This window comes from Zea mays, chromosome 1 (assembly GCF_902167145.1).
Source record: "Zea mays cultivar B73 chromosome 1, Zm-B73-REFERENCE-NAM-5.0, whole genome shotgun sequence".
In the NCBI taxonomy this organism is placed as follows: domain Eukaryota; kingdom Viridiplantae; phylum Streptophyta; class Magnoliopsida; order Poales; family Poaceae; genus Zea; species Zea mays.
In genome coordinates this window covers 261,126,376-261,136,462 of record NC_050096.1, presented here as the reverse complement: position 1 = coordinate 261,136,462, position 10,087 = coordinate 261,126,376, and the positions used below count along the sequence as shown (strand labels likewise).

General features: G+C 39.3%; 1 protein-coding gene and 1 long non-coding RNA gene across 10 annotated transcripts; one reads left to right on the top strand and one right to left on the bottom strand.

Moving 5' to 3' along the window:
• The first annotated feature begins 451 nt into the window (after positions 1 to 451).
• LOC100217308 (uncharacterized) lies at positions 452 to 5,069 on the top strand. Of its 9 annotated transcripts, none has more exons than XR_561229.1 (8): positions 452 to 483; positions 567 to 630; positions 729 to 1,763; positions 2,458 to 2,581; positions 2,697 to 2,753; positions 2,833 to 2,922; positions 3,613 to 3,762; positions 4,716 to 5,069. It is a non-coding gene; the product is annotated as an uncharacterized lncRNA (long non-coding RNA). The 9 variants fall into 9 exon arrangements; XR_004855538.1 differs by having other exon boundaries at positions 459 to 630; positions 729 to 818; positions 946 to 1,763; XR_002266464.2 differs by lacking the exon at positions 567 to 630.
• Positions 5,070 to 5,452: 383 nt separating this feature from the next.
• On the bottom strand, positions 5,453 to 9,872 carry LOC100191877 (N-acetyl-gamma-glutamyl-phosphate reductase). Its single transcript, NM_001137301.2, has 14 exons — positions 9,579 to 9,872; positions 9,214 to 9,276; positions 8,974 to 9,114; positions 8,767 to 8,874; positions 8,510 to 8,596; positions 8,112 to 8,162; positions 7,963 to 8,034; positions 7,386 to 7,505; positions 7,111 to 7,171; positions 6,942 to 7,022; positions 6,758 to 6,837; positions 6,576 to 6,665; positions 6,294 to 6,422; positions 5,453 to 6,189 (listed from the first exon to the last, which is right to left on the bottom strand). The coding sequence occupies exons 1-14, from the start codon at positions 9,636 to 9,638 to the stop codon at positions 6,082 to 6,084; spliced, it is 1,251 nt and encodes a 416-aa protein (NP_001130773.1). The 5' UTR covers positions 9,639 to 9,872; the 3' UTR covers positions 5,453 to 6,081.
• Between the last annotated feature and the right edge of the window lie 215 nt (positions 9,873 to 10,087).

Sequence of the window (10,087 nt, the reverse complement as noted above, 5' to 3'; positions counted from 1 at the left end):
CATCAAATCAGAGTTATTAAAACCTCACCCAAATTGGGCGCCTCCCCGCACTTGCCGGACTCTCAGCCACACGCGTGCCTACGCGTGCGCAAGGCGTCGGACTCAAAAACCTTTTCTCCAATCCAACTCCGAGTCTGAGCGTGTCGCGTTCCATTACCCATCCCGCCGCTACCGGCTTAGTCCCAGCCTCGCCCCCTCTCCGCAGAGCGCATCCATCTCCCTACCTCGAGCCCAAATCGATGTCCAGACGCCAACCCGTCCCCGCCGCCGCTGCGAAGCTGGAGGAAGGGGAGCATGAGCTGAGCATCGTCGACGCGCTCCTCGAGGTGTTGTCGGGCCGCTGCGAGCTGCGACGGACCTCCTTCGGCTCTCGGCGCCTGTACCGGCGCTTTAGCTTCACCTCCATGGGGGCGCCGCCACAGGGAAGACGCGTGCGCTCCTCCTCGCTCTCCGCCAAGTGATAAATTTTCTCAAATTTGTGAGGTTTTGAATGCCTTGTCCATTTGTGCCTTTTGATATTGTCACTCATGTCTTTCTAATGATGGGCGATGTTCACTGATTGCTAGACTTCTCCAGGTTTTCAAATGTATCTATAGATTTGTTTTTTCCCTGATCGTTAGAGTATTCTAGGTAACAACTTTGCTCGAATTTATGAGGTTTTGAATGCCATGTTTATTTTGCCCTTTGATATTTTCGCTTCTGTATTTCTGATGACGGGACTAATGTAGGTTGTGAATATGGTGGAATTTCTTGATTAATGTCTTGGCGTGGGGATTCAGTTGCCTGGGTACCAGATATAGCGATGAGCGAAATTTAAGGTGTGAATCCCAGGTAGCAGATTCACAGGAAACTTTTGGGGCCTTGATATTGATTCCCTAATGTTTGTTGGGATTGCTTTCATCGGTTTTTTCTTTGTTGGATCGGTCACTACCTTGGCGTATTTAGGCCCCAGAGAATTGATTTTTCAGGTTATATCTGATTTGACTCAAGGTAGGGTATGTGTCCACTTCTTTTTCCCCTGAACTAAAATTCATGTTTACATTTAGGTTTTAGTTACAAATAATGATGGATATTTGTTGCTCGGAATTTCTATAAAAGAATTAGAAACAGTGCATGTTTTTTTATCTAGATCACATACATGCTTACAGCTTATATACCCATTGTTTGCATTGTAAAACAAGAATATGTAAGCCATATAGACTCGTGATGAGATTCACTCGCTATTGTCTGTTCTTCAGATTTCTTCATGGCTTTTCAGTCCTAGACACAGCAACCCCTATACTTTTCTTGAACTAAGTTTGGAAGGTATTCTACAAAAGTAGTAAGAGGATTAGGTTCCTTAATACCTTCAGATTCATGCACCGCACTCATATTTCATGTTCGAAAGTGGAAACTGCTCCTTTGGCTGGTCTTGTAACATATTCTGACAAAGAAATGTTCCTACATTGTATGAGGTTATATATGCTAGGCTGCTAGCAACCTTTATGTTAACCCTTTCATACTTCTGTTATAGTATTCATTAGGACAACAGTCACTCAAAATCATTACTTCATTTTCATTTATCATTTGTTACTCTGATCTCATATGGGCTACCTTTTTTGGAAATAATGCTGGTGAGTTTCAAACCTCATTGGAATCTATTCAGAATTCACTAGCAGATGGGTTGCTAAAACTGACAGAACAAGTAACTTCTGACAATCGGAGTATTGCATCTTTATCTATATGTATGCACATTTGGTTGAAATTCTATGCAGTGTCAACAGGTACGGACTTTTTATACACTTCTCGTTATACATATAAGATCGACATTTTTTTACAGGAAAAACTGTTGGGGAAGCTCCCTACAGCGACACATTTTATAAATATAGAAAGACTGAAACATATACCTTTTGCATATGCTTGTGTTTCGGCTTGCTTCAGTGTTCATTTAAGAGGTTCAGAATACACTGCTCTGCTAGAATCATCAGTAGACCTGGACTGTTATTTTTTTGGTGCCCTGGACTTTGACTGATGAATGTTTTCAAGCACGGACTAATTGAGTGTTAGAGGAGGTTAAGTTAGTTTAGGGACACTGGTTGTGTCAGGGCTACTTTTTTGTTCGATGTTAGTTGTTTGATTTTATCGTCAATTTATGTTGCTCATCTTCGAGTCTGTAAATCTAGCCCCAACATGGTAACCCAGGCGGATCATGTTCCAAGAAAGTGTTTTGATACCGCCGACTATTTGAACTGTTCTAATAACATTGTTCGTATCAGCTCAAAGATTTTTCTATGTGTTGGTAGCTCCATTGAAGTTATCCATAAACAAATGTGTACTCCCTCCGGTCAAGATATGGTCATTACTGTCGTGTTCATTCATTATTTTGGGTTACAATGTTTTTCTAACGAATTTGATACTAAAGAAATATTTCCTCTATTTCAAAATGTCTTCAATTGTTGATTCTCTTGATTTTTCTAGGTACACACTTTACAAGATTACATTTTCATTACAAGATGCTTGATTGCAGCCAATATTTTCATTTCTTTGGTGCTTGTGTAGAAGTATCGCCTTGCAAAGTATATACCAGACTCTCATGCTAAAGGTGAATATTGTTGTGGCCTTCAAGTTTTTTCTTCCTCATGTTCCTTTTCCTTATGTGAAACACAGGATCTGAATAGCTATTTTCTTCCCTTTTGGTTCGATGGCATCTCATGTAGGTTTTAAGGACGACAAGAAAGTTTGAGTGATTCCCTCTCGAACATGGATTATGTACCGTAAGTGATTTTTTTCTCACTTGTATCATGTACCAAATGTTAGCTGGCGCCTGGTTCTCATGAATTACACGGTTGACAGATATTCTGAAATGTGTTTAGAGGATTGCAAATCAATGAGGCACTAAAGATGCAACTGGAAGTTCAGAAGCGGCTACACGAGCAACTGGAGGTCTATTATCGAAAGATAATAACTAATTTATTTGTGTTTATTTTTTACATTATTTTAATGTCAATCCTACTTTTTCCCACTAATACTTACAATACTACTTAGCTGGGGGATACTTCTACGGGTTGATATTTTGGTCCATTCTTAATATTCAATTATTAATTGTCAAGTTACACCTAATGGCGGTTCCTTCTCATGGTTGCAGTAATGCTTAGTTGCCAATAATCTCTCATTGGCAGTTCTTTTGTTTTGTCTTATTTCTTGTAGTTTATGAGTCCTTTTGGGTCTGTTTGGTTGGGCTGTGGCTGTGAAAAAAGTTGCTGTGGGCTGTGAGCTGTAGAAAAAGCTGCTGTAGGCTGTAAGTTGTTAAAAAGCTAAAAACCGTTTGGTAGAAACCACTAAAAGTCGTTAAAAATTCTTCGATATATGTTTTCACAGTTCTATCCGAAAAGCCACTAAAAGCAGGTCCAATGGTGCTTTCAGATTTGCACTACAAGAAAGTCGGCTTTTAGAAAAAGCTGCTTCCTGGATCCAGCCCTTTGGTTGGCTTTTGGCTTTTAGGGGGGCAAAAGCCAAAGCCAAAAGTCAAACCAAACACTTAGCTTCAAGATCAAACTGAATTTAAGTTGCCAACTCTCTTTTGCTGCCCAAAACAACTCACTATTCTCTCTGATCATCAACACCTTCTTTCAGGTATTTGAAGGTGTTTGAGATAAATAATGATGCTAAAATGAAAAGGACAATGCGACGTCCCCTACCATCTGGTCGTGTTAGTTCTACACATGCTGCCATGTGGGCTACAAGTGCAGGAATTGCAGGAACAACTTTGCTGGCCTCTCGAAGGTTCTTGCTTTATCTTTGTATTATATATATATATATATATATATATATATATATATATATATATATATATATATATATATAACTTTTGAAATTTACTAAGCTGTGAGGTAGATAGAAAGTTGACACTGGAACTAAACATACAAAAAATTGGCAAGGTTTTTGTAGGCTAATGGCTTGGCAGCTGAGCTTACAGCTTCTAATATTTACCATCCTCCTGGTTCATGTTTGTTCCATTTTCTGGGTTTTCTTTCTTAGTGGTTTTCTGAACAAGGAACTTCTTCTGACAAAGAATTGATTAAATTTCTCTACAACATCCATTTGTCATGACAGGGCGCCTGTTAGAGCACCCCATGCACTATTGGTTACAAATTAGCAGCATATCCTACCACCAATATACACACCGCCCAGTCATGTTGCACCCTTGATACTATTTTTGTAGTAATAATAATATGTTGCTTGGCATGTGACTTAGGCGTTGAGCATTTTTTGAGAAAAGTGAGCATTAACCGAACATCATAATTATTACTGAATAAAGGATATGTAGGCATTATACAATTAGAGATTTACCCCAAGAAGAATTTTTTAACATAGTCAACCACGAGGATTCTTGAGTCCCCAATCCCAGCAGGCAGTAGAAACTTGTTTTGTTTCCACTTTTATCGTCAATAGATGTTATCAATACTTACTGATTAAATTCACATCCTTTGGTATATGAACTTTATTGCTACCCAGAAGTATGGGCTTTCTGTACATGTACTATCTGAGGTTGGTATGCTTGCTGATTTAGCTATACTAGACCTCCGAAGTAACAAAATGAATGGTCCTACCATAGAAAAAAAAACATTTTACGAAATTTAAGCACCTATTATTATCTGGGAATTCCTTGACCTTTGCGGGTTAGCGTTGTGCCGTGGTTAGCTATACTAATTTTGTTTGTTCACGATGTGTCACAGGTTAGCGCTATGTCGTGGTGCTCCACTTTAAAGATGTGCATGCCACGTCTACACTTCCCGTCTCTGATTATAGATTAGGTCTTTACTCCCTGATGTTTAGCCAGTGCGTGCTGTTACCCACTAGGTCTAGCCGTAGTCAGTGACTGCACAACCACAACCCGCTCTTGTGTATTTTGCGTTTGCGGATCGCATCGCATGTTATTTTGGTCCTTCTATATTCATGCTACAAGGCTGCAAACTGTGGTGCTCATACATTTATGTAACCAGTAACCTATAACGACTTTGATGTATATTATATTTTGTAACAGTGAACTTGACTATCGTAGATATGTAGCTTGCTGGAACGATTTTTTAGTGTACGACTGTGCTACAATGACTGTAGCGCCCGGTAGGGCGCTGCCCTATTCTAGTAGAAATAAAGGAGGAAGTCCCTTGATATATATCGTGATCCCTTATACTAGCACCGCTTTTTTTAAAAAAAATAATAATGTCACTTTCAGTGAAAAGAAAAGGTATACTGTTTCCTGATTTGATTCTCCGCAAATTTCGAAATAATGGCATACTCAAACATCATCTACTAAATGATATGACTAATGTTAGAATAAATTAACTGTTGTATTACCAGTTTTTAGTTAATTAGAATTTCAGGCAGCACCACCCGAAATTTCTAACAAGTAATTTCCACTACAAATATGTGAGATAGAAACAAAAATGACAAAGATCTGTAAATAAAAGCTCTTCACACATAAACAAGAAAGTTCGTTTCGTAGTTGTCTGTATTACAGATGTTTACACAGCAGCAACGCTGCAGAGATGAAAATCCTGTTAAAAGAAACGCTGCAGATAAGATAGCTACAGTAGCAAGCTATGAGTCCATGCAGCTATACTGCTATAGGATAAAACTTGAGAATCATACTAAGAGACTTAAGAACTATACTAAGAGACATTTCAATCTTCTCAAAGTACAACTGTAATGGGCTAAACTTTTTGCTTGAACATAGTAAAAAAGATACCATAAAGTTATCCAGTGATGCCAAGGATAGCTGCCTCAGAACTGAATTCAAGCTCAATATTGATTTCGTGATCAAAATAGCAAACAACATTGCGGGCACAAGATGTGTATAGGCTTATGATTTTATTGGAACCAAGCTGCCCACATAATACTACCATTGTACTGCTAAATTGCCATCATCATTATTCTCTTAATGGTTTAATAAAGCTAAAACAACACAGACCAAGCTACACTAACTGTCTAACTTCGACTTGACTGAATTCTGATGTCAGGCTCCTTGCCACCTCTTGACAGTAATGATAATTTGGTTTCTGGACTCCTAAATAATGTAATAATAGATAATGACACAAAAGATCAAGGGAACAGGGGCTGGTATTGCAGCCCCATATTCTCAGGCAGTCCCATCATCAGATTAAGATTTTGCAAAGCCTGACCAGATGCTCCCTTCACAAGATTATCTATCTGCAATGTTGAAACATAGCTTGTAAGGTCTATGTGCATCTTAATTATGTGATATTATTTTTGATGCATACTTATGTGGGATAAAGTTGACTGAAGGCACTTACGACAGAGATGATGATGGCCCTTCCAGGTATTCTATCCTCATAGACATTCATGAAGCAGTAATTTGATCCCACAACATGGCTTGTGCAAGGAACATTGCTACCATGTAACAGCTTGACAAATTCTTCATTCTGAAAAGATACAATGACGAATGAACTCTGAGCTAACAAGAGTATAATTCTCTACACACTTCAAAAACACACGACAGATTGATGACTTCAGTGAAAAAATGATGGTCCTTCCTAAGTTGTCATAATTTAGCCTACATGGTTAGGTAAACAAACCTCGTAAGTAGACTTTAGGTGTTCATACAAATCCCTGGGAGTCACTCCAGATGCCAATTCAACATACACAGTAGATTGCATCCCACGTTTCTATTAAATAGCAGTAGAAATGATTATCGAATTTTACAAAAAGTGCATACTGAATTTAGCAAGTCAAAGGATAAGTATAATTAAGTGCTTACCATACACATCAAATGTGGAGTAAAGCTGATAGTAACTTTTGATTCAGCAGCATCTGTAAGTCCTTGCTCAATCTCAGGCACTGTCATTATTTTAATCACAATTTGTCAATAAGGTAAGATATATATCACTAACACAACAGATATAATCAGAACATTAATATCGCTAGTTGAGTATAAATATCACCATGCCGATGGCTTGTTATCCCATAAGCATGGATACCCTCAGCGATTTCAGTGTAAAGATTTGCTTCCTTAGCCCCACGTCCTACAATGATGCATGTTTTAGAGACCAAATCATTTGATGTTGAAACAGATATATAAAATGAATCGATTAATCTCAAATAAATACGAACCTGCACCACTGACTCCAGATTTTGCATCAATAATAATGTTGGTTAGCTTGATCAGTTTTGCCTGCAAAGCAAACAAATAGCTTTAGAAAAAAGCTAGATATTGACAATACTGATAAATTGTCGACAAATTTTAACACATAGTTTCAATGTTATAGACATAAATATTATACTTTTACCAAATCAATTCTATGGCATAACTTAGGATAATTTTATCCAGATCTGCAAATATTAACATAGATATGTGTAAGATGCCAGAAACTTCTATTAAACCTCACCTTTACCAAAGGAACGAGCGGAAGTTGAATAGATGTGGGATAACACCCTGGATTTGCTACCAGGCGTGCATTTCTTATGTCATCTCGTTTAAGTTCGGTCAAACCATACACAGCTTCCCCCTGAAAGGTGAAAAAGGATAAAATAAAGATAAATTCTAAGAAATATATTATAATGACACAAACAGAACCATTAAAAAACTATGAAAGCCAAACCTAATTCTTAGAACTTAGAAGAAGTATCATACAAGACATCAATGGCACAAATCATTAAGGACAATTGTGACAGCTTAAATACCAAGACAGCAAAGGCAATGCTTACTAGGCAAGATTGAAGAGAAAATCACTCCCTTTATTTTTTTATAAGGCGCATTAGTATTTAAAAAGGTCTTTCAGCTCTAATAATATAACCAATTACTACAAATCAACATTCTATATTCTTACTAACACACAGGCAGAATATGAACCTATGGATGAATTATACAGAAATTTTGGCTAATTGATGGTCAAATTTTAAAATGTTTGACTTTTTAAGTCCTAATATGCCCTACATTTTGAAATGGAGGGAGTAGTACGAAACCTGAAGTTCCGGTGCCCTGTGGGAATGTCCATACCACTCAGCATACTCATTGATGTCGCGTAGTCGGAAGTCCTGTAAGCAATAGTTTTTCAACAACTGAGATCGTACTTAGAGAAGTAAATAGAGTGTGTGCAGACTGCAGAGCATACCGCTGAGAGATCAACAATCTTTAAGTGTCGGGGTAAGCTTTTGATAATTTCCTGAAAAAATATATAATTAGGTAGTGCGTTCTAATGTATTAAAATCTAGTGCTTCACATGTTGCACAACAGAGTCTAAGATAGTATTGTTGTTGCGGGCTGTTATGGGCCTTAAGCCCATAAGCTAGGTCATTAGGGTTAGGTTAGCCACCTCTATATATAATGAGAGGTGGAGGTCATTAGCAGGTAAGCAAGAAGAATAGATCTGGTTTACTCCTAGGGCCTCCTACGGGAGGTCAAGTACCAGGACTATCTTGCGAGTGCATCTATGTTCATAACAATTGTACTAACAAATTTAGTAAGAGGTATGGAGAATTCAAGGTAAAAACATAATAGCGATAAACAAACCTGGGTTGTACCATGTGGCAAGCAGCAAAAAACAGCATCAACATCTGAAAAGTCAGCGTCTTTTATTGCGACCAGTCTCGGCAGGTCCTGCAAATCAGAAGAAAATCAATTAACAATTTTATATTTTTGATAAACATAACAAATAAAGTTGTGATTGATAACTCTAGTACAAAGAAATGCAGTACAGCACAGAGGTTTAGTTGTTTCTTGATATAACTAGGCTAAGATCATTGTGAGGAGAGAAGATAAGTTCCCACCTGTGTTATCAAGTGAGGAAATACTGATCCAAATTGCTCGCCAGCTTTTCTATCTGCAGTCATCACTTTTATATGAAACTGAGGGTGGTTCGCTAGAATCCGAACAATCTGTTAACAAAAACACAGTATAGCAAACACATTAGCAAAAACAAAAAAGAACCGAGGACAAAAATCCTCATACAAATGAGATCAGAATGATGGGACAACCTCAGCTCCAGTATAACCGCTGGCCCCTAGCACTGCAATGCGTATGGAATCCCCTGATTTAGGGGCTGCTGCCTTAGGGGAGAAAAGCCTGCGTGGTGAAGAAAAAATGGATCCCCTTGCACGGAGGGGCAGGGATCCAACCTAAAGCAGGGTACCATTTTCTGAATTTCATGAGCACTTCATAGTTCATATACAACACAGAATCTTACTATTGGGAAAGAAAACGCAAAGTTAATTCACCTGCTGAGGTTTCTTGAGTATGATGCCCGCGAATGGCTTCGAATTAGATCCAAGGATTCCATTCTGCACAGGGAAAAAAAGGTATTTGAGTGCTTCGCACTGTCAGGTCCGTATAGGCACATATGCACGAACTGCGAACAAGATCACATGTAATTTATCGTCGGAGCCTGGCCGCCTGCGGCTGGCCGGCGCCTGGCAACGAACGAGCTGGGAAGCTAGGCCGTGTGTGCGGTAGGGAGGCGAGGCATGAGGGGAGCGGCGGCAGCGGGCGGGGCAAATCTACCCTCGACTGGCCCGCTCCCAGCCGCGGGTTCAACGACACAACTCTACCTACTCTAGTGTGGAAAAGCATCGCCGTCACTGACCTGGGGAGCCAACCGCACTGAAGCCTGCGCCCCACAGCCGCCGAGCGTCGTGAACGCCATTGTCTCCCGTGTCCCGGCGCGATGCGGCACGCAGATCACCCGATTGTACCAATAAATACCCTAGCGAGTGCGAGGGGCTGCTAAGCTTGTCGTGGCTGGCGGCGCGGCTGCCCTGGGGTTGGTGGTGCTGCCGGTGCTGCTGTGCTGGTGCGAGTTGCGAGCTCTGACCCGCCCGCCGGAGGGCACATACAAGGTGTGGTGGACCGTTTTTCTTTCTTTTTTTCTTTTTGTTCGAGTTTTGTTTTTCAAGTACTTCTTCCTAAAGAGTATTACCTGTTCATAGATATATGACTCCATTAACCTTTTTTTGAAAACTTTAATCACTCATTTTATTCATAATATTTATTAAAAATGCAAAAATTTAAGTTAAACACAAACTTTAAGTGATAAAACAAATAAAAAAATGATAAGTCACTATTCTTTTAAATAAAACGAGTGATCAAATTTTT